The sequence below is a fragment of the Seriola aureovittata genome, chromosome 17 (assembly GCF_021018895.1).
Source record: "Seriola aureovittata isolate HTS-2021-v1 ecotype China chromosome 17, ASM2101889v1, whole genome shotgun sequence".
Lineage (NCBI taxonomy): Eukaryota > Metazoa > Chordata > Actinopteri > Carangiformes > Carangidae > Seriola > Seriola aureovittata.
In genome coordinates this window covers 14,289,059-14,313,989 of record NC_079380.1, presented here as the reverse complement: position 1 = coordinate 14,313,989, position 24,931 = coordinate 14,289,059, and the positions used below count along the sequence as shown (strand labels likewise).

General features: G+C 39.4%; 2 protein-coding genes across 4 annotated transcripts in view; one reads left to right on the top strand and one right to left on the bottom strand.

The window, feature by feature from the left end:
- Window positions 1–6,498, top strand: part of cacng5b (calcium channel, voltage-dependent, gamma subunit 5b) — a 9,741-nt gene extending 3,243 nt beyond the window's left edge. For both annotated transcript variants that reach the window (XM_056401441.1, XM_056401442.1), the window contains exons 2-6: window positions 322–572; window positions 2,174–2,260; window positions 3,069–3,209; window positions 3,313–3,458; window positions 4,587–6,498. In XM_056401441.1, coding sequence (XP_056257416.1) covers window positions 377–572; window positions 2,174–2,260; window positions 3,069–3,209; window positions 3,313–3,458; window positions 4,587–4,847 — 831 coding nt within the window. In that variant the 5' untranslated portion in view covers window positions 322–376 and the 3' untranslated portion in view covers window positions 4,848–6,498. The remainder of the gene's footprint in view (window positions 1–321; window positions 573–2,173; window positions 2,261–3,068; window positions 3,210–3,312; window positions 3,459–4,586) is intronic.
- Window positions 6,499–7,100: 602 nt separating this feature from the next.
- LOC130185141 (cytohesin-3) overlaps window positions 7,101–24,931 on the bottom strand; it is a 40,398-nt gene continuing 22,567 nt past the window's right edge. For both annotated transcript variants that reach the window (XM_056401439.1, XM_056401438.1), the window contains exons 2-13: window positions 23,758–23,840; window positions 23,097–23,161; window positions 22,251–22,317; window positions 21,998–22,116; window positions 21,462–21,542; window positions 20,579–20,691; window positions 19,224–19,372; window positions 18,498–18,609; window positions 15,181–15,257; window positions 14,158–14,229; window positions 13,860–14,014; window positions 7,101–10,294 (exon numbers count right to left, since the gene is read on the bottom strand). In XM_056401439.1, coding sequence (XP_056257414.1) covers window positions 10,222–10,294; window positions 13,860–14,014; window positions 14,158–14,229; window positions 15,181–15,257; window positions 18,498–18,609; window positions 19,224–19,372; window positions 20,579–20,691; window positions 21,462–21,542; window positions 21,998–22,116; window positions 22,251–22,317; window positions 23,097–23,161; window positions 23,758–23,840 — 1,166 coding nt within the window. In that variant the 3' untranslated portion in view covers window positions 7,101–10,221. The remainder of the gene's footprint in view (window positions 10,295–13,859; window positions 14,015–14,157; window positions 14,230–15,180; window positions 15,258–18,497; window positions 18,610–19,223; window positions 19,373–20,578; window positions 20,692–21,461; window positions 21,543–21,997; window positions 22,117–22,250; window positions 22,318–23,096; window positions 23,162–23,757; window positions 23,841–24,931) is intronic.

The window sequence follows — 24,931 nt, the reverse complement described above, 5'->3', positions numbered from 1 at the left end:
ACGTGACTGGTCTTCTGTTCATTCAGAACAAAACAACATCCAATCACATATCTGACTCTGACCTGATTGTCATGATTAGAAGAAACCGTAAAGACATTGATGACATTATAACAAATTTGAGGTTTTTATTTATGAAAAATTAAAACCAACTTTGAAAAAGGGACACTTTTAAATAAAAAACTACTGCAGTAAATGACCAGCAATATTATTTTATAATGTCTTAAGTATGTATTTATTTAAGTAACAACACTTTTGGTCTCCATGTCCAACCTCCTCTTAAGTTTTACCAGTAATTCTACCTCTTTCCATTTTCTCCTCCAGACTTTTCCTGGGACTTTTTTATTTTTGATTGCTGGAAGCTCCCCCCGCTGTCGCCATGAGCGCGTGCAGCAGGAAGGCCCTGACGTTGCTGAGCAGTGTCTTTGCAATCAGTGGCCTGGGGCTCCTGGGAGTGGCAGTCAGCACCGACTACTGGCTGTACCTGGAGGAAGGCGTCATTATGCCTCTAAACCAGAGCACTGACATCAAGGCCTCACTGCACTCGGGCCTCTGGAGAGTCTGCTTCCTGGCCGGTTAGTGGCAAGATTGAGGGTTCCAAAATGTTCCAAGATTTGGGATTGATTTCTCTGTGCTCCTGCAATTTGATAGCTAATAAAGTAATCGTGTGTAAATCAGGATTGTGGCACAGACAGTGGCATTAAATTTTAAAGTGGAATAGTCCTATTCAAAGAAATTAATTTATACTGTGCAGAATCTAAATCTGGCAGCAGCAGGGAGCTGATGCTGTCACACTGACATATCATCACTGTATCAGCCAGATTTGACATTCACACAGAATGGCGTTCACAATTACTTCATCAGTGTGTGTGTGTGTGTGTGTGTGTGTGTGTGTGTGTGTGTGTGTGTGTGTGTGTGAGAGAGAGATTGTAAGTATAGCATACAATGGGTGAAGTGAGAGAAAGAGCAACAGAAAGAAAGAAAATGTGTCTGTATTCCTTCCCTGATGCAGTACAATCAGTCCTGCAATATAATTCTACACACACTTACACACACAAACACAAACACGCACACACACAAACACACACACACGCGCGCGCATGCACACACACACACACACACACACACACACAAACAATCTTGCACCTACAAGTCTTCAGAGACAGATGTCACGATCGTCGTGCCACAGAGTTAGCTGGTGGATGACGCCAGCTGGTGTTCTGTATGTGACAGTGTGTGTGTGTGTGATGCTGAAGTGATAATTACAGCTGTGTAGCTGTATTTGCAGGATGTGATGTGACTCACACTTACTGTTGAAAAAAAATTGATGACTAAATATAAGGGGAATAGGCATCATGAAGGAAATCCAGGATGGGGGGGGACCTTGTAGTTGATCAGATCTCCACTCAGGTTGAAAATGAACAGATCTATGCTGAAATTACCAAGCTCTAAGCCGTTAATTGTCAATAATTTGGATACTAACTTCATGGACACAGCAAATTTACTAAAGTAGATTTTACTTTTTGGTGTTGTTGCAACAATTGTCATTTAATTAATTCAAATCCTAATTCCATCAAATATTTTGTGCAATATGCTTATTTGCCTCCAGCTACATACTCTGCATTGCATGCAAGTGGTATCAGTCTCTTTTTCCCGCCTTTTTTACCTTCAGTCTGCAAGTCACTAATATCTCCTGTACTTCTCTCCCAATTCCGTCATCAGCTCCTCAGTATATATACCTGACCTTTAGCCATTGTAACCTGTTGGTTCATCTATTGTCGCATCTCAGCTGTAGTGGCCGATCTTTTCTTCCCATCTGCCCTGTAATAACCCATTGTCTGCCTTTTTGGACTTCATGTCTGCCTGTTTTGGCCAGAAATCTTTTGCTGTTTTCTAACAGTTTTGTCTATGAGTTGGGTGTTTGAGTCCACAACCTGTTTTACTTAGCTGTTAAATTTATTTTTATTAATTTAAAATTATTAATTTATTTCATAGGGATATGTGTGTGTTTTTAGGAGTGAATTAATGTTCAGTATTCCTCAGATAATATGGACGGGAGTATGTTACTCTCAGGACAGAGATGAAAAGCGAAGCTGCACGACTCTTTCTTCATGTAATATCTTTTTCACCTTGTCTCTTTGTCTATTTGTCTCTACATCTCTGATTCCCTCTTCAGGTGATGAGTCTGGTCGGTGCTTTACCATCGAGTACATCATGCCCATGAACGTCCAGTTGACGTCAGAGTCCACAGTCAACGTGCTCAGTGAGTAACAACAGCAGAAACCTCCAACACCAACCTCAGGCTTGATAACTCAAGATTCCCCTTGAGGTTATTCACATGAACAGCTGAGGCATTTTATCCATAATACTGTCGTTTTCCAATAAGGTTTTGTTCAGAAATCTGAGTGTACCCAGACAGAGAGTCTGAGTCATCTGGGCTCTCATGTCTCTGCCCTGCTCCTCTTCAGAATACTTACTGCCTCTTCACAAACAATTCACCTCAATGTCAAAGCCTTACAGAGGGATCAATCCACAGATGATGATCAAGTGTCTGCATTTCATTTTTATTTCAAGAGTCACTGTTTGACCAACAGATGTGTTTTAGCTAGAGTTACTGTAAATACTTTTCTATCAAACATGACAAAGTGAAACAGCTTCATTTTAATGAGGCTAGATCTAAAAAACATCACTTAATTTCTCTGTGAGATCAAATTAAATACTACAAAGCTCATCTGTCTATGAGCATATGCACTCTCTCTTTTTGCCTTTTTGTGAATTATACATAGTAATTTCATTATGTTGATTTATGACCAGAAATATCACATTGCTTCTCTGGCTATGTTGGGGGTCAAAAGCAGCTTTGCTTTGCTTTGATTTACACACATAAAACATTACAAATACATAGTATAAAGTTTTTTTTATTAATCGTATTTGCAGGTGAGGTAAGAAACCTGTCTAGGCCCTATGTTAAAACCTCACTTCAACATAAGGATTTAAATCATAGAAAATGAGGAAAGAAAAAAAACCCAAAAAACAAAAGCTTTCATTCTCCACTGTCTCTTCCTCTTCAGAGATGATCCGCTCAGCCACTCCATTCCCTCTGGTCAGCCTTTTCTTCATGTTCATCGGTTTTGTCCTTAGCAACATCGGGCATGTTCGGCCACACCGCACCATCCTGGCCTTTGTCTCTGGAATCTTCTTTATCCTCTCAGGTACACCGATCATCCTCCTGTTCTTATGTCTTGACACGTTTTGTATTTTCATCTTCTGTCTTTTAAAACCCAGACCTTTTCTACTCTACTCTCTGTGTCTCAGGTTTAGCGCTGGTGGTGGGCCTGGTGCTCTATATTTCCAGTATAAATGATGAAATGCTGAACAGGACTAAAAGCAGCGAGGCCTATTTTACCTACAAATACGGCTGGTCCTTCGCCTTCGCTGCCATCTCCTTCCTGCTCACTGAGGTGAGCAACAAACCATTAACACAAATGACAGCTGTTCAGTACAGCTGTGCTATCAGCACAAAATATTTCACTCAACATCTGTCATAACTAAAATTTACTATAAACTTTAATAGTCAGCAGAGCTGCAACAATTAGATGATTAATCAATTAGTTGATTAGTTTTTTTTTTCCAGTTTGGTTTAGATTGGCATGTACAATGAGGTCCACCAACAGTCATGCAATAAACACTATTGCTGAGTCTCAACTTGATACTAAGTTTATACAGTATTATTTTATATGCTAATCTTTGTAGTATAGTGCTTTGCACTTAGTATGCAAGAGAACAACATACTTGACTGTTTCGGGCTGACAGGAAAAGGCACAAAAAGCTTGGCACTACACGTTAATCAATCTTTAACTTAAGAGAGCCAGAAAGCTTTCATCCTCAACTAGGTTTATATTTTCTCCAGCTGTGAACAGCTGCTCTATTTCCTTTGTGAAACAACACTGCACTCAAAAATCAAAGGGTTTTTAGTCTGTATAATAACAGATTTGAGTCTACTACCTTTCCTTCATCACTTTATGTGTGAACATACATAACTCAAAACCTGCTTTTTAGTGTGTAGTAGTAGTTTAGGATACAGCTTCCCTTTTTGAATGTCTTGTCCATCTTGATTTAAATTTTCGTCAGGATTTAGCTAGAAGTCGGCAGAATATTTCGAAACAGCAATTTCTTATTTCTTTTTTTGTTTTTCCAGAAGCGTAAGATTGTTATTGTGTCTCCTTTGACACTTGATAGAGTTGACTTGACTATATTTAGAGTCATTAGTATTCACTGCCTACATGTGGCCGCAGAGAGGAACTGCAACAAATCATTGAATGTTCTTACCAGCATAAAGATAGAGAAATAATCACATACTATAACTTCCAGTGAATATTCTCACAAAAAACATTTAGAGACCTGTTTAAACGAGAAGTGATTTGTGAAATTGGATTGTAAGATGCATTTACTGTGATGTTGTACAACCAAAGTAACTGACTGAACACAGTAAAATCCAAAGATTATTTTCTTTGCGTCAAAGCATTTATGAACTTATCCTTTCATATATTTGATATTTTGGCTTGATTTAAGTCTCTTCTTCACTGCAGAGTGCAGGCGTCATGTCTGTCTACTTGTTCATGAAGCGCTACACAGCAGAGGAAATCTACCAGCCTCGCCACCCCAGTTTCTACCGCCCTCGTCTCAGCAACTGCTCCGACCACTCAGGCCAGTTCCTCCACCCAGAGGCTTGGTCACGCGGACGAAGTCCCTCAGACATCTCCAGTGAAGCTTCACTGCAAATGAGTGCCAGCTACCCTGCTCTCCTCAAATGCCCCGACTATGATCAGGTGTCGTCTTCACCCTGTTGAGGGGACAGCCATCACACCAGAGGCCACCTTACGGTTACTAAAGGGTCATGGAAGATCACTATAGGGTCAAAACGCCAGGTGAGAACAGTTTTCTTTCAAAAAAGGATACAACTTAGATGTAGATTATAAGTTTGTTTTTCAGGGAGGAAAATATCTGCGGGGGAGGACTTGGAAATATGTCCCTCTGAGCTGGTTGTGTTTTTCAATAGGGTCAAAGATGCTTATTGGGAGTTTGTTGTTGTAGTAGAGCCTATATCTTTTATAGTCAGAGGAACAGTCTAAGGTTTTAGAAAAAAATCAATACATGGTTGTGGTGTTTTTCTCTCTGAGAAGGTCTCAAAGTTTTTCCAGAAGGTATGCAGAGGACATTTTGGTTTAATGGTATCTGTGCATTTTACCCTCCAGCGCCTCATAGTTTTTTTTTTTTTTTTTGTGAATGTCTTTGCTTCCTCATTTTGCAATAAATAAATGTCCCTCATGCTTTGGGACCTTTTTTGATCAAAAACTTAATCATGGCAGTTTTGATGGATTATGTCACACTGGAATAATATAAGGATGTGCAATGTTTCAGTTTGCCAATAAGCAAGAAAATTAAACTGTTGTTGTTCCATTAATGGAATTTTAGCCAATCATTTTGTCCCATAATGTGGAGCATGACTACGGAATAGAGACGCCACTTGAAACCCAAGTCTGAACTGGGATTTTGCCTCTTTGGTTCTATTTTTGTGAGTTTTGTGAGTGATGTTGTGCAGATCATAGTGAAATGCATCCTGTCCAGTGAATGAGGGGGTGTGCTGAATGCACTTTTGGTACTTTCATGGCCAGACTAGTGTGCAGAGTTGCAAATATGGAAATATACAGCACTGCCAAGAACAGATGTCTCATAAACTGAGTTCACTTTTCTGGACATGACCCAATAGTCACTTTGTTTTCCATGTGTAATACTAAGCAATTTTGTCATCACAATGAGCCATACAGTAATCATCTCAAGCAAGATACTGTATTAACGGTTATTGAATCCGTCACAAGAAACAGATAATAAACAGTTATCATCATCTGCCCTGCAGTTTCATATTGGTTCATGTCTACAAACATCTACCCAAAAACAAAACCTTTCAATTAGCCAAACCTGTCCCTGTTCTCGCACAGTGAAACACCACAGAGCAAAGACTTGTCAAATGTGACGCAATAAAAGGACAATCCACGGAGAATGTTTATTTACAATGTCACATTCAGCTGTGGTCATAAGATTCAGTCATGCTGCCACCTTGTCAACTATCACCTGAAGATAGGAGGAAACAGCCTCTCTTCAAAGTCTCTTTGAAGTCTGCCATCAAAACTGTAGATTTTTTTTCCAGGCAATGCTACATTTACCCACTGGGAGGCAGTATTTGGTCTTTTTTTGAAGTGACATTTCACCTTCAAAAGTCACAGTTCACAGTTTTTCTCTGTTTAATTCACAGTTTGTGACACAAAAAAAAATCACGATCCTCAAATCTGTAGTTTATACTTTTCTTGTAAATTTCACACAGACTTCAAATGTATATGTATATTTAAATATATTCAATTGATTCAATGATGCGCTGAGTTAGTCTTGTTGGTAAATGGGATGGATTACACTGCTTTTATAATAAACTGTATTGATCTCAAACGTGGCTGTCAACATGCTCATTGTGTAGCCTACATCCTCAAATGCATTAACTACATTTATGATGTATTACAACAGTAAGAGCTGTGAGGTAGATGAATGATGTCAGACACAGTCTTTCTTCTATAGTTCTACAGTAGTTCTCTAGAGACGCTCGTCTTTGCTGTTACCTTGCTTTGCTTTGAGGCTTTGTACTTTACAAAGCCTGTACTTTACAAATGTACTTTATTGTACGTTATGTACACTTGCCACTTACCATTTTATGTCAAAATCATTATTATTGACACTATTACGTTTGCATATAACACCAGTAGAGGGAGCTCTCTCCTCAGTCATTCTGCTCCACATCTTCTCTCCCAGTTAGATTTCTCTCAGGGACCCAAGATGTTTTCCTTTACCTTTTCTGTTCTACTTCACTTGCTGTTATTTTTACCATGTATTCAACTAGGTAGAATTATACACTAGGTGTCTGTGTGATGAAGGATGATATCATACATATTCAAAAAAGCCTGTGACAGAGTCTGTGTAATTCATTTATGATAGCTAATTACTTATGCAAATATGTAGAGACCAGCATCAATAATGAATACACGATACATCTGCTGTAAGCTTTATGTATACTTTATGTAGATACACGTAATGTACAACGTGACCAATAGCTTTTACAGAGAATATAAAAGTTAATGTAACTATAAGCCCACACAGGGCGGTAGAAGATAATATTCTGCCCTGACCACAAGGCTTTCATTTTATTTTACAATCACATAGAAAACTACTGGTGTTTATAGTTTTTGACATCATCATCAATATTATAATCATCATTATCATCATCATCACCATCATCACTGATATTACTTCACTAGAATCATCATTATTAAATTCAAACATCATTTTCACTGTAATCGTTATCATCATCGTCATAAATACAACCATATTTCTCACTCATCAGTCATGGCTTTTTAACAGCATCATCACAGTTATTGATCAATATTATATATTGTTATTATATATTTACTTATGATTATGTTTAAGGCTTTTGTAAAGAAGACCCCAAACTTCAGCTGATGCAAATTTCTGCCTGACGGCTCAAGCAATGTTACACAGAGTGTGCATACTACAACAAAGAGACCAGAAACCTATACATTATATATACATACATAACTTAAGCATACATTGTTTAACATTTACAGGTAGTACTAAACCATTTCACAAATGAAAATAAATACAAAATGATAGGTGGTTATTATATAGTTTTTTAAAGAGTAACACAAAAGCAAGCAAGTATCTTTAGGATTACAAACCAAATGCAAACAGGATCACAACAATACATCGACCTTCACTGACATAGGCCATAGACAAGAAAAGAAAAAAAAGAAAAGCTTAATCGGACTGGTACCCTATAGGGCCATTGCACAGCTATAAATAAAACTTACCCATTAGACTGAGAAGACTCTCTATAATGAAAATGATTCTAAAGTTATAATCCTTAAGATTTTCATGAAATCAAACCCCATTTTTGATACTAATTATGGTTGCTATTATTTATGGTTTGAATTTCAGCTGCAGTAATCATTCAAAGTATTTACATTCTGTATTATCTCTCTAAATATTGCTTAATTCGTAGTGGCGGAGTTCACCATCCCCCCACTGGATTTGAACTGCCCTCAAAAGCACAAGGGATTCGCAGGAAACAATAGATTTTTGTCATCCATTATTAAGGTATGGTCACATTGTACCACCGTCCTACGAATATTTGCTCCATTTTCCATTCACTTCTATTGAGGCCCATGCAACAGATAAATTTGCAGGTCAGAGTTCATCTTTGTTCAGCTTTCAACACGTGGTTGTGCTCAATTGACCACTAGAAAACACTGCTGCATTGGAGAAGTTAATTATTTCAGCGTGTTTCTTCAACATGCACGTTTCTTTCGATACATTATCATCAGACTACAATTCGGTAATGTTGCTCTCATACACCATTTATGGTTTGTGATTGCTCTGATCAATATTTATTTATTATCCACTAGAAATACTGTTGAGTGAAAATGCGACGTGACTGTACCTTTTCCATTTTTAATTTCATAGCTCTATTAAGTTGCTGCCAATATAAATCCAACATTTCCTACTGCTGCTGCTTTACATTAAAAGCATTCAACTGGCAAAACACAAAGCTTTTATCGTGAAGCAGCCAAAGGACACATATTTGTCACAGAGATTATTGCTGACAGTGATCGGTTACCATAAATGCATCTACAAAACAAGATAACATCTTTTTTAGCTTTTTTTAATTTTTTTTTTGTCAGCATATCGTTTTTCATTTTTGCGTTGGTGTTAGAGCAAAATGGATCAGCCACAGTGAGCTGTTAGATGTAGAGCTGCAGGAGACTTCTCAATAATAATAAGGTAACCAACTCCAATTACTCCTGCTGTGTGGAATAGTACTCAAGCCACAAACAGCATGAAATCAGATCAGACTTGTTTGTTAAAATGTGAGTTTAGTTGGCTGCACTGTAATCATATAAACCAGTTGCTCCTCTGTTGTGTTTCTGACAAAGTAGATGTTAAGCAAGTGTGCAGCCAAATCAACTGGGGCCGAAATCTTAAGGATTACAACTTCAAAGTCCAAAAAGTAAGTTTCATCTCAAGCCTTGGCAAAAGCACCTTTACTAATCAACTAAAATAAAAAAGTATGCACATTTCAAAATTCTCTGCTCCACACAAATAAATGAAATCAGTCCAGCTGACTCAAGACTGTAATGCTTTGTTAGGAACCTAAATGTAAGCCAGCGCTGTTTTCTGAGGTTACTCTGAGCAGGGCTTCAGCCATGGCACCTGGAGAGAAGAATTCAGCACCAGAGTGAGATGATAACATGGTTCAGGTGAGGTTATACAGCGCTTGTTCATCCACCACCTCCCAAACACTTCTCTCTGTCCGTCTATCTCTTCCTCCTTCCCGAAATATTTCTATTCACCCTTACATTTCAACAGTCGTGCCCCATTTGGCTGACCACACATCTGAACGCTGATTTTGAATTACTATGACTTTTTCATAAAGCACAGTGGAGGGAACACTTCTATCACTTAATGCATGCACACTGCAGAAGCTGTGTGCACTGACAGCATGCACACTGCTGCATATGCTGCATTTACACACACACACACACACACGCACACGCACACACACACACACACGCACCCGCACGCACACACACACACACACACACACACACACACACACACACACACACACACACACACACACACACACACACACACACACAAACACACACACACACACACATAATGGTCTATAATAACCCACATGCAAATGCATGTGCACCTGAAACATGGCAGTTGTGCTTTAGGGAGACCTAGAAACATGTTATGACTATGAGAGGGGGAGGTAGGGGGTGTGCATGAGATGGAGGAGAAACAAACTGATTGGTTGGTTGTTCATGTGCTGCTCCATGCCAGAATCAAGTCCACATATCTGAGTTTCCTGGAGCTCTGCTGTCCCCCTCAGTAGTGTGTGATGTCTCTCCAACAAGTGCACAGACTTTGTGGACAGTCCAGGAGAGAGACTGAGGTTTGTCTTCGGGGTTGAAGTCTTTTCTGAGGGTGACAGTCACGTCTGTGTTGAACCAGCTTTGTAGTATGTAGTTTATGTGTTCATGAACTGAAGGAGAAAAGGATGGGGTGGGGTGGGGTTGAGAAGATTGTCCCTCTTCACTTCTTATTAGCGATGCGTCTCTTCCTGGTGGCCAGCATGTCGTAGAAGGGGTCTCTGCTAATGCTGGCCCTGGAGAAGAAGCCAATCAAAGGACAGCAATTAAATAAATAATAATGCCACATGAGAGGAGGGTCTCCAGCATCTTTGATATGGAAATGTAGGCACATTTATACGAACCCCTGCCTTAACTAGATCAAAAAAAAGAAAAAAAGTTTGTGCAATGACCTAGTTTGGTTTCCATGGTTTCTGAAGAGGACCCCCCCACCCCCAAGTTTTTTGTTGGTACTCTGGTTTGCTGGAACCTCTTGCCGATTCCCTCCTCCAAAACTCTGCCAAATATGTAGTAAAACATACAATCACACAGTCTCCCTCACGCTATTCTGCAGGTTTATAGGTCTGACGGAGGGTGAACAATGGTGCTCAAGATTATCGACTCTTGCGTATTCTCCTGCTCCAGTTTCTCTTAGAGCGTTGGAAAGGCAGCGTACAATGAGAGCGAGTGACTCAGGAAGCCATTTGGGCTCTACTGAGGAGCCCAGTTTCACGGCTGCTAAATCCTGTTAGCACCAGCACAAAGCAAGAAGAGGCTCAACCCCCCACTGCGGATATCTCTGATTCCCTTTACAACGGCACACGCTGAAGAATGAGTCTGTATACGATGACTATCCCCCTCTTTCATTCCACTTATTGTCATTTTCAACAACCCAATTTCATGAAACAAAAACTCCAGTGTGGAGTGATCGAATCCTGGCAAGGCTGCCATGACTAACATGATATAACATTCCCTCCATTTGTGTCCTTAAAAATATGTAAAAACCTAATACATTCAATGGAACTGAAAATATAAAAATATGTACTCTTCTCCTTAAGTATTGCATGAATTCATTAATTCAGAGACAACAGCACATTTTACATTTTAAGTTGACCCAATTGGTCAAGCATTATCTAGGTCTGTGTGTTTCTGACTCAAGATAAGCAGATAGAGCGGTTCTTCTATGATCACCTCCTTTAGAAGAGAGCGGAAATCATCATTTCCATAAAAAGCCTTTTATCTCCCCAGACCCCCAGTCCTCTTGGACCCTTCTGGTGAAGCGCAAGCTGCGGCTTGTTAGCCATGTGGCTGTGAATGCATCAGCCCAGTTTAGAGTTGCCTCTCCTGGATAGGTTTGCTGGGTTTACTGGCTCACCCCCTGGGTGCTATAAGCAATGACTAATCCCACATCATTTCCCAAGTGAATACTGTTTTTTTGTTTTTTTTTTGTTTTTTTTTGGGGGGGGGGCACTGCATTAGATTACAGTATACAAGTGTACTGTTCTGCTGAGCCAACTGTATTTGACATTGCACCAGCTTCTGCCGAATACAGAGCATCCAGCATTTAGGTCACCAACAGCAAGGTTATTATTACTGTGAGATCTATGTATGGCATCTGTCAGAAAAACAAAATTTGATTGTCTGTTTTACTGTCAATTAAATATTATAGTGGCACCCTCAATATTGATTTAGGTATGTTTAAAACCCATACCAGTATATTTTCTGGCGCTCTTCTTCAGCCTTGATCTTCTAGTCCACAGGCTGGACAAGACTCAAAATCACAAAATCTACAATGTCTGTGGTTAATATATCAATATGAAATCACTGTTGAGTACCAGCTTTCTCATGAAGTCAAACACCCACCACAAGTAAGTGGACATCTAATTCTGGTCCATATTCTCATTTAGTCTTTAAGAACCTTCAAGATGATAGTTGGACAGTTTGGGAAATACGATTATTCACTTTCTTGCCAAGAGTTAGATGAGAACATTGATACCACTCTCATGTGGACCATGAAAATATGCAAAACTAATTTAATGCATATATATAACATTTGCTGTTTTTTAAATATATTATGCAGACATGAAATTAAGTGAAATAAAATAAAATAAAATCATCTGACACATGAACAATTAGAAGAAGAACTGTGTTGAATACCTCAGATGATATACACATAAACATGGTACCAGAAACTGCTGTAAACAGTAAGGATAACTGAAATTAACACATTTAAATATTAGTTGAAGCCAATGAATGTGTCTTCTTATATTGTGTGGAGGCCATTTATGGGAGTTATACATTAAAGTGTGATGAGTAATACAGGAACAACCAAGGACAAATCTACATAGATTATTGTATGCTGTATTGAGTGGTTGGACGTCCGTTTTAGATGCGTTTTGATAAAAAACATCAGCATAGTCAAAAAATGGCCATACAAGTTATGATGCAAGTTTCTTCTTTACACTAAGCGTAAAACTGTTTCTGGACTGAAACAGAGCACTGGTTCCAAAATTAACTTTGCATTTTATATGATCGATGTGATGTTTAAACGTGAGTTCAGTGTTAAACCAAAGTACTTCATTTGATCAACTCTGTGCAGACTAGTACTATCATTACATGTGATTATTAAACTATTAGATTTTGTTTTAAGGCTCTTTCCAGTAGTCTAATAGTTTATTACAAAGGAGCCAGTTTTGTATGGTATTGAAATCAGATTGAAGAGCAGTTTGCATTTGAAATAAGTGAAGTTTAGAAGTATTTATGACAGTGTCATCTGCATATAGTTGGACAGAGGAATTGGAACATGTTGATGGCAGATCATTAAAATAAATTGTGGACCCAGCGTTGAACCCTGTGGTACACCTCTTTGTAGATCAAATGAGTCAGACAGCAATACTACGGTTTGCGACACCAGAAATAAACAAATTAGTTTTTGGCAGATAACTTTAAAATATTCCAGTGAGATAACCTATTAAATTAAAGAGTTACATATATGAAGCCAAGGATGTGGCAGCCATCAGCGAATAGGGAATCTTAACAAAGCAAAAACTGGAGGCTCTGCTTCGGCTCTCCAGATCCTGGATGTGGTCCATCAGGTATGTATTATCTATAGTCAGTTCCTTGGTCTGAACCTGGAGATCTTGTAAACTGTCCTCATTTGCCCCGATTCGTTGTTCTAGTGAAGAGACGTGTTCTCCGAGAGTATCAAGGGACATCTGGATGCTGCTCAGTTTTGTTTGGATCGGGTCCACCTTTGAATCCAGATGAGTGAGCATATCAGTCTTGATCTGTTGTATGCCATCCCATAAAGCTTGTAGGGAGATGTGGTTCTGTTGATCCAATGCCATTGTTGTTCCGATCAATATCCAGTCGTTGTGCCATGAATCAGTATATTTTGTCGAGCTACTGGTGAAAGTGCAGACAGGCCCATGTTGCACTCATTCACACTGCAGCCATCTTGATGAGATTACTAGGTTTGATATGATCTTAAAGAGTACATTCTGGACATTCATTCAAACCAGCTGTTAGTCTGTTTGAGCCTTGGCAGAGATCAACTGACCTATTCAAAATCAATTACATACTTTTTTGCACAATTTTCATGTTCCATGTTTAGGTGCTTGCCCTTTGACTATAATGCTAAAGGAATAGTTCTTCATTTTAGAACATGTTTATTTGCTTACTTGCTGAGATTTAGACGAAAAGATTGATACCACTCTCATGTCTGTATCGTAAATGTGAAGCTAAAGCCAGCAGTCAGTTAGCTTAGTTTAGAATAAAGAATCGGGGGGAGTTATGTGCCATTATGATTGAAAGGAGTCTTACTTGATGGATTTAATCCACTCTTCCTTCTCCTCTGGCGTGGGAGCTGATATCCTGTACACCACATGGTTCCCCTCGACAACACGCCCATCTGCCTCCGTCTTGCAGGCTTTGATCACCTGGCCCTTATGATTGGGGTTGTAGAGCTCAAAACAGTTCTAGAGAAGGAACAAAGGACGGGGCATCAGTGATGTGCAGCTGTCAGATAATTAGACAACCTAATTAGTCAACATGTAATAAACACTGTAACCGAGGGGAAAAAGAAACTTGACATGTGATCTAAAAATGAAGCAACACTCACAGGTTTCCTGGGCTCCTCCACCTCCCTGATGCTGAGATTCTCCAGTGGGATGATCCCACGAGGCTCCTTGTCCTAAAGGAGAGAGGGATGAGAACGAGAAACATGAGAAGACGAAAAACAACCAACTTAATACAACGAAAACAAGAAAGAATATACAATAAAGTAGGAAAAGCAAAGAAATAGGCAAGAAGAGGAAAGAGGGAGGAAAAAGAAAAAGGGGGAAGTGCAGTGTGTTAAAGGATTACACAAGATGAAAATGAGAAGGGAAGAAAGAGGGAAATGAGGATAAAATCCACTGTGACATGTTTTGCTAGCATGGAAATCAACCTTGGTCCCCCCCTCCCTCCCCTGTTAACAGAGCAGATAATGTGTGTGCGGAGCAGTCAGACCAGAGGACGGGACATAATGATAGTGTCCTCAAGGATAATACCAGGGTAGAGAGAGGACAGTGCTGATGTAGCAGCTAGCAGGGACACAGAGGCACTGATAAAAATTGACAAGCACGCACAAATAAACGTAGTCTTAGAGTAAGAGGCACAGATGGACAACCACAAGCACACGTGGACACTCAACAAATAAGATGAATATATATTTGGGGATCACCCAGGTCTTCTTGAGGTAACAGATAACCTCCTATATGTGCCAATGTGGGTACAAATAAAGACTACAAAGCAAGACACCTTAAGTCAGTTAAGTTAACTTGCATTTTCTGAAAAGTGCAAATAAAAAACGACATAAAACCATACAGGCTATGACAATTTTAAGATCTACTGTTAAGATACTGTTTTGTATTATCCTCAATCTTAAATTTGGTTGTTAAATTTGTTAATCCCAGAATTTGTTGTAGCAAACCCAAACCCTGCATTTTCAATTACATCAAAATGAACAGAGACTATTTTCATTTCATTTAGTGTCTGAGGTGCTCCAAGCAGCCACTTCAGGTCAGTTCTGTAGACACACAAACGCACATACTTGCAAAGAGGCACTTCATCAATCAAATCATCATCTTGGCATGATACTCACTGTTGTGTACTCGAAGTAGTAGAGGCAGTTGTCTGTCAGAATGAACCACCTTCTCTTCCAGGTTTTCACTCGGCCCCCTGACAGGAAGAGAAAGAGGAGAAAGGAAGTGACACAAAGGCCACAGTGACAGACTAGCTGTCTCCCATCAGGAAAAACAGCAGGGATGTGACACTCATTAATGACGCCGGCCCACATCCACTTTGTTTTCTTACTCTTGAGAAAATTATAATGATATTATATTGTGGTACCATATGAATATTTGCTGCCAAGTCAGAACTCCTTTCTTCAGAGAAATGACTCAGTGGAAAAAGACCATGCATGCATTTTACATTATTAATTCTAGACATTTGTTTGTCAGTTCATTGCTGTAATTCAATTTCCTGAGTAAGAAAGGCTGCTTGTCATCAACCACATGATAGCATCATGTGACAATTAGATTCATCCATAAATACTTAATACTCAATGAAGAACATGCCAATGAAAGGTTGATTAGTATGTTTGTCCGATTTTAAGTTTATGACAATCTAGATTTGAGTGTTACATGTGAAGTAAGTCTGATATTGACAATATATTGTATGTTCTTGTATTTCTTGTTATATCGTCTGATATAGGTTGGTTGTAGGTTTGCGCTTTTTAGCGGCTGAGAATTTTCTTATTAGCATCTATAGACTTATTATTTTAATTTTAGGCGTTTAAAAAGTTATAAAAGTCACCTCTAAAAACCCATATGAGATGCTTCTGGATTGCTTTTCTAGTAAAAAAAAAAAAGGTTACATTTATTCAAAAGCAAAAATGTAACACTATTTCAGAATCAATGTTCTGAACTTTGAACGATTTTATCAAATCATTTTATCAGATCATTTACTGCACCTCATGTTTTGGTTTAATGCACTCCATTGCCACCAGTGTGGTGTAGCGGTTTAAATGTAAACATGTGATAAAGAGAATTCTACTTGGACTTTCTGAAAAATGCAGACCAGCCAGTTAGAAGAAAACTGAAGCAAACCAAGCATGTGATTAAAATCACCACTATCCCTCCCAACTTTGAGCTTAGTTAAATGATGACTCACACAACTGATAAATTATTACTGACTGTGCCTATTCATTTTTAAAAGGCAACAGGATAAAACCTCATTGGCTCCCAGGAGAAGGGAGCAAACAGCTCTTGATATGAACCTAACGTGGCACCAAAAGCACCCCTGAAGAAACACATGCAAACACACACATAAGCACAAAAACTTACACACATATACACACACACACACACACACACACACACACACACACACACACTCTCCAAACCCCGGAGCAAGTTCACCACCTCACGTGTTAACTTGTGCAAACTACATCCAAAAAAAGCAAAGACAGAGCGAGCGCAAATGTCCAACACGTTGGTTTGAAGCAGAATTCTGCCTCTGGCAGTGACTGCAGAGCCTCGTGTTGGAGGAAAACACCACTTTCTTCAGAGATGTGAACCGGGGACACTGAGGAAGCTCTCCTGGTGGGAGACGTGTGTACGGTGCGTGCATACAGGCTATGAGAACGGCATACTTAAAATGCATACACAAGCACAAGCACACAATTGCAGAGTCCAAACATGAAGACATGCACATGAGCATGCACAAGCAATTTCTGATAATTTCCCAAATATGTGTGTGTGTGTGTGTGTGTGTTTGTGTGTGTATGTGTGTGTGTGTGTGTGTGTGCTTTGACCTAAGACTCCTGATTAGTTCCTCTCTATACTAAGCATCCCTTAAGGTCACAATATTTTTTACTGCAGCATTTCCTTCCTGTTTTTGTGGCGCCTCACATCAGACTATATGGGCCACACATAATTACAAAAGCTCAGAGTTTCCTTACATTTCAATAGACTCTGGCTATTGAATTAACGTGGCCAAATTTCCGCTCGACATAGAGAGAGATATGCTAAAAAAGGCATTTATTCCTTCACATCCTCCAGGGTTTATTTTTAGAGAGTCAAATTAGAAATATTATAGTGAGAACTGGTGCGGGAAATGGCTCGAGGGAGAAACCGTACTAAAATGTAATCATGTTAGGTCTGTGAGCCACAATGGGGCTATTTGCATGCGTACTCACGGAGTTTGATGAGACTACAGAGACGTTACACGGAGTTGGAGGAATGTGCAGGTCAAAGCCAGGTGTGTGTGTGTGTGTGTGTAAATGTAGTAATAAACCAAATCACCTCCTGTGAGTTTGCCCTTTAACCTTTGACAAACAATATCCAGTATACTACACAGTTTTATGTTCAATAATAAATCAACCTAAAACTGCAAAGTTAATAATTAAAAGCACTCCAAAAAGGACTTAAATGAAAGGTGATAAGATGCTTTGGTATGTGAGGATTGCTGGAGTCGCATGAAAAAATGTCTTTTATGTGGTGTGAACTGCGGAGTGGTGGAGTGAGGTCCAAATCAAAAACACATGTAAACAAACAGAAACATGTGGCAAAATAGAGAGAGAAACAAGACCAATAACTGTATTACCTCACTGGGAAAGTATACAGATCCCTGGCACACACACACATGCCCACACACACAAACCCATACAGAAGAATTTACTAAGGTGTGTGTTCCTTCCAAAGTTACATTACAATACAGTCTAATGGTTTTCACAAGTCTTTGACCAGATGTGTAAACAATGCGTACGCACAAAACCACACATACACTGTTACTCACTTGAGCTTTACAGAAATGCCAAACATATGTTTGAGGAAATTCAGAAACATGGTTGCCATGTGGTTACATAGTTTGTCAACCAGAGGACAGAGAAGTTTATATTTCAACTGTAAAATGTCTCGCTCAGTAAGTATCTCAATAACAAGTCTTAGTCTGAATTTAAGAAAAACAAGATGTTTTCAAAAATGTTCATGTTGGTTTTTTGATTTTTTTTTTTTTTTTTAAACCCTCACATGTGGATATCAGCCATAAAAATCCAGTAGTGGTCAGCCTGTACATCTCATAAATAAACAAACATCTTATTTAAGATTGTATAATGAGAACGTGTGCACCAAACTAAAGACATAAGTCTTTAGTCCATTCAACCTCTTTCTAGACCTGCCTATCTTTAGCAGGATGTACATAAGTTTCACAGTGATTTGAGACTTATAAAACAGAACCATGTGTGTGAGAGCATTAGTGAACACGTTCCTCAATCTCCATCCTGCCATTTAAATTCTCACGCTGCTGTGAGAATAAAGCCACAGTTGTAGAGAGAAAAAATATGAGAGCAACCAAATAAAGTCATCCAGGATTTCTTGCATTCCCTCAGCAGGGGAATGTGCAGAGATGCTCACTAACCTAATTTGAGCAGCCAGCCCTCTCTGTCTGGGTTGAAGAACGTGTGTGTCAGGTCATTCCCATCATCCTCTGGGATCTTAAAGGGTTCGCTCTTGATGCTGTCGTATAGATTCTGCAGAGAGAAGTGGGGAAACATTGTTGAACAGAAAAGAAACTGGTTCACATTAACAGGACTCCAGATGAGCGCACACACACACACCATCTCCCTTCAAACATTCAACCCAGTCTTCAGATTAACGGTGCATTAAACACGACATTGACAGATTCTATTTCAGTGTCGGAAAGTGAGAGACAATGATTCACACCTCAACAACTTCAGGAGCTATGAGAGTCTTTAACAAAGTGTTTGTTTGTTTCATTTACATTAAGCCATGGGCGCTTTGGTACAGATGTCAGCCTACAGCATGTGGGTAGATCAACTTTGTTTTTATATCTTTTTCTTTGACAGATCACGAAACATCATTAGCATCAGTATCAAATCTCATGCTGCTGAGCTGCAATGTCTCAATTAGTGAGGCATGACTCCCCACTTTGCATAGTGGAAAAACTTACTGTAGGTCTACTATAAAGTCTCATTTGTGTGCTACATCATAAAAACAGCCGTACTTTATACTTTTAATAGTCAAAGTTGCATTGACATATTTTTTACCAACACAATGTATGAAACACACATTTCATCAGATACATTGGACAAACGTAACAAACTAATAAAGTCAAAGCTCTCACCCTGAGTAGCTCCTCTGGGAGGTCTCCCCCCTCATTGATCCCTCTGTTCATGGAGATGAAGCGCTCCACGGGGGGCTTGTCTCTGACGTTGGGATTGTGCAGGCTGGTGTTCAGCATAATGATGGCAAATGATAGGACATAGCAAGTGTCTGCGGAGGTAATTGCAAAGAGTGTAACTGAGAAACATAAAATACAGCACATGCCCGCATCTGTGTGTGTGTAAAAACATTTTTCTTGCTTCGGAGTTTATGGATTTGTGCGGAGATGATTAAAATTATTGATCTCCTAGTGTTGTATGAGTCTTTGATAAAATAATATCAAGATTCTAAGATCCAAATGAAATCCAAAATGTGAAAGGATATTATTTCAAAACAAGCAAAGGCCGTACAGTGGTGTGTACTCAGCTCATTTATTACAATGGTATTGATATAACACCACAAATGATTTGTGATTAATTTGACAGCAATCCATCAATAGATTTTCTTACCACCAAATTTAGGACTCTGTCTCATAAAAAACAGAATTTAATCAACAAAAAGCCTTATTTTCTGACACACACACACACACACACACACACACACACACACACACACACACACACACACACATAGATGGCGCACTCCAAGGCCATGTTGCATTGAAGTCAGAGTGTCTCTCCAGTCAGTAACACACACAGACACACACACACTCCACATCATAACTCCTGGGAACCATCCTTTACCTCATCCATCCGCACACTAACTGCCCCAGTCAACATCCTCTGCGCTGTAATTTACGGCCCTTTGCGGACCAGTTCTGAGAGATGACCAATAACTAAGTCTGGGTGTGTCTCCACTGCGCCACATCAATATTCATGACCTGAGCTGTCACCTGTGTCCTCAGAGCTCCCTCAGTTAACACAGGGGCAGCAGACAATGCGCACTAACCACCATTGACCTGTGATCAATTTCATTATCACTGCTGGAGACACGAATACTGATTACAGTGTGATTAGTGGGCAAGTTGCAAACTCCAGTGGAAAATGGAATGTCGTTCCAGTCAAGTTCAGACTGAGAATAAACCTTAAACACATTCTCTGAAAGTGGATGTCTATGTAGTCAGACAGTGTTCATATTCTCCAGAGCTGTGGCCACATGCTAAAGATTTACACAGCCCAAACAGGTCCAACTGTCTGATGAAGGAAGACAGACAGTCAGAGGCATTGATCTGAAGCTGAGGTGGTCTGGCTGGCCCATGTCATCTGTCCTGGATTGTCTGACTCAGTCTGACTCATATCTGCTGCAGTGTGTGTGTAGTGTGTGTGTGTGTGTGTGTGTGTGTGTGTGTGTGTGTGTGTGTGTGTGTTTGTGTAGTACCTGTGGACTGGAAGACGCCGGGATTGCATTGGCAGTACCTGGAGGCAAACGCCTCCATCATACGATCAATCTTCTGGGCTTCGCCGGGAAGTCTAAAGCTCCACAGAAATTGCCTGCAACAGCAGGAATGGAGAAGAAAAACATAATGACATGTCGTGAAATATTGATGCAAATGTATATAACAGTATATGGATATTCACATTAAATCATAAACCCTACAACATGTCTAAGAAGAGAAAGAACCAATAGATTAAATGAAGACAGCCTTACTTAGAGAGTTTTTAGACATTATAAATATTAAAAAAACACCACTGAGCAGTTTGTTTACAGTAAAATGAACAAGAGCCTTTTGCTCTTAAGAAAACACTCCTCAGAACAAACAGTACAAGGATGAGTAAAGGCTGGAACTCATCAGGCAAGTGTAGTTCTGGGATGTTTGCGGGGCTGTTTCTTTTATACTTGTGCAGATATTTTCTAGAGCATAGTCGGCCAATTTTACTTTATTATATTTTTTTATTAAAAAAAACAAATAAAAAAAAACACAGCATCTGACTCATGTCCATTCAGAGTGTTGGTGCGAAGAGTTTAACTTTGATACAGAGCAATGCAGTGTCATCTGTCAGTTCAATGCATTGGCCAATAGAATATGTGCAAGCCAGGCCAATATTTCTGGTAGATTACTTTGATATATCCTCGGTCAGTGTTATTCCACTGTTTACCTTGCAACTGTCAAGACAGACAAATACTGAAGCCATGATAACTTTCAAGAGACTCAAACTGGACGTTCTGGTCTGTGTTTCATCTTCTCATCAGTACCTTCAGGAACATACCCACTTTATTTTTTTTCTTTTAAACACAGTGTTGTTTTTGGTTGTTAACTCACCTTAAGGCTTGTACAAGGTTGAGGTCTGCAAACTCATGAAGCTCCACAAACGCTTGGAGGACCTTGATGTTAAAGTCATCCCTGGAGGCAAGGAGGGACACATGTCACACCTTTAACTACTGACACTCTTTCCAAACGGAAACAGACGCTGGACTGAAATCATCTGGACATAGGCTTCAGGGTACAGCTGCAGATTCACATATTTGGAGGTCAAGTTGGAGACTAAAATCCTGCGGCTATGTCACAGCACCAGTTTCCTGATAGACAGCCGCTGTCTTGGCCGAGCCAGGCAGCATGAAATCCCTGTTGTTTTAACAGTCCTATCCCCATTGATTTTCTTTTGATAACAACTACATGTCTGCTCTGTTATTTTACTGGCACTGTCTCCCATCGCTATTCTGCTCCATAAATCCAGACTACCAATTTCCTGGGGCTTCATGCCCACATCTGAGCACATACATTGCAGATCTGACATAGAGATGGGGAGAGGAAAAAGAAAGATGGAAGGAAAACAGAGGGAAAACTGGAGAGCTCACCGTTCTCCTAAGTAGTCCCCGATGACCGTTTTGTTGAGCCCCTCGCCTTTGTAGAGGAACTGTGAAATGTCCTCTGGGGTGTTCTGGAGAAGATCATTCTCCAAAAGAAACTGGATCCCCTGTTTAAAAAATAAGAGTAGAAACTTACACTCGAGTTACCTATTTTGGTCTGTTTTTACTATTTTAAATTTTAATTCAAGAAGCCAAATCAAATCATAAAAGCTTAATTCAACAGCAGCAGTTTTGGCCTGACCTTTTTAGGGTCCATGTTGAACTTCTTCCTCCCCATGGCGATCTGTTTGTTTCTTTGCGTGGTTTTGCTGCAGTAAAAAAAACAAAAAAACACAGGAACATCCATCACATGACAGTTAAGGGTGTGGTGTTGTCCCCAGGCTGCTGTGTTTGTTCAGTAGGCCAGTTTATGATCGGTTTGTCCAGGATGTGGCAGGAGTTTGTTTATTTATTACACTGTAATAAGTGTACAGTGGACTTAAACAGTAAAAATACATGATACATGATCCCATGTGATTTTGTCTCAACTGCACAGTATTACTCTCTTCATTCTAACCTCGCAGCCATTGGAGGAATATTTCCCATTTTAATGTTACTCTTCTTAAAATTATCAATCTCCAGCTTTGTGTGTCTGTGCATGCTCCCTGTGCTTCCTGTAAGCTCAAAATAGCCTGAGCCCCTTTGCCAGCTGCACCTGAGACACACACACACACACACACACACACAGCCTCACTCCACCTCATCAACCAATCGAATGAAAGCCTCTGAATACAGACTGTTTGGCTAATGTTTAGTTGAGGGACTGTCCCGCTCAAACAAAAGGGGATTAACACACACACACACACACAAACGTACACACACAATGACAGGTGTGAGGCTCACGGCAGAAGCAATTATATGTCTGAAGAGGAAAACGGTCAGTCAATTGACAGAAAATGAATCAAAGAAAATTTTATTTTATTGAAGTCATGGCACAATGAGGTCTGTGAAACAGCATTGGGTATTTTATTTTGTAGCATTTTACCGACTAATATGCAATGACATCTCAGCACAGCATGAAGAGACAGTGAAACCTAAAGAAACTCACCTCTCCCCCACACAGGTTAGCTGCTCAATCTCAGTCATTACCTCTGCGATCTCAAACTTCAGCCGCTGCAGAGAGGAAAACAGCTAAATGACTTAGTCACTTATTCCATATACTAGAATTTGTGTTTCATTACTGCTAATAAAAAGACAGATAGGGGAGGACAACATGGATCCAGCTGCAGCTGTGAAGTAACAAGTAAATACTGTCTAATTTGATGGTTACATAACATTTAACAGTAAAGAGCACCCTGATGATTACAGTTACAGTAGGGCTGGTTGATATGGTTAACATTAATATGACAGTCTTAATAGAATCATCCTTATAGGGCATTTTTGCCTTTATTAGACAGTAGGCAGTTGGGAGGTGACAGGAAACCCCTGACAGCAGTAATGTGGACATATTACAATATGCCGATTGTCTGCAAAAGAAATCACACATAAAACATTAATCAAGCTAATGTTCAATGCAAATATGTAATAATGTTCTACATTACATCAGATGAGTCTTCAAACTTTCAAAACACTTCAATAACTTGTTTTATTGATTTACAGTTGACCCACAATAACTAATTTAGAACAATTTGATAATACTGCCCAGCCCTATTTATCATAACTTTCCACTGCTGGAACTAATAAAATATCATTCATAGACTGTTACTCACTTCAATATCATCCAGAAGCTCTTTTTTCCTGCGTCGTATGTTGGACAGCTCATCTCTTTCCTCCAAAGACAGGTCCTCAGGTACTGGAAAATACAGAGAGAAAGGAAAATGAAAGAGCATGTGTGAGGGAGAGAGAGAAAGAGGGGCATGGTTGCAAGGATGGATTAAATTAATTCACCTTCCGACCAGCCAGTCAGAGTCACAGGGATTAAGCTCGACAGAGCATACCTGTTCAATGAATCCATCCCAAAGACATTATTCATGACCTAAATTAATAGACTGACAGACAGAAGTGCTATTTCATTTTGAAACCTAGGATTAAATACAGGACATTACAAAGAGACAGGGAATCAGCAGGCCTGAGAATTCAAAATTTCAAGTTGTATATGTGGCTTTTGATTCAACTACCCGTGCATATCAGATTTAACCTGTCAAATAAGGCGGTTTACACACCGCTGAGGAGAATATAGTTGAACGTCAGTGCTTACACAATGAATGGCTGCCTGAAAATATGGGGCAAAGGCAGAAAATCCTGAAATTTAGACTGATGTTGTGGAAGAAGTGACAGTTCTATGTTTTCTATGTTTTTATTTGCATCTTCGGGAACACCTGGCAAATGTAAGTCCAATATTCACTCCCTTTTAGCTCTATTTTTGGCCTCTACCAACTCTTGAGGGAAATATCTGGCTTTTCACTAAGTTCTCTAGCTAGACTCTGTGTTTTTCTGTTGTTTTTGGTGGTGAGCAGGTAGTGTACAATGGCTTTTTAGAGCTTGTTTCAACACTACGAGAGGGGAGAGTAAACCAAAAAAGTAAATCTACGAGTGACATCTTTTATATTGTCAAATTGTTATCATATGAAAAAGATCAGCTATATAGTATAGGTAATGTCTGGATAGCTATATATGTGTAGTATGTGCATGCAGTTATGCATGTGAATATACTGTAGGCACTGTAGTGCAGCCATTTTCTTTTTTATCTTCTGTCTTTATGTGTTTTCAGTTTGTTTATGTCTTGTGAGTTTATAATTTTCTGTCTTTCTGTTTACATACATGAGGAAACACTACCACTAACTATGACCTCAATGCTAAAGCATATAATTGAATTAACAACCTTATGACATTAGATTTTATGGCAGAACAGTTGTATTGGATTGCATTAGATTGTGCAGGTGT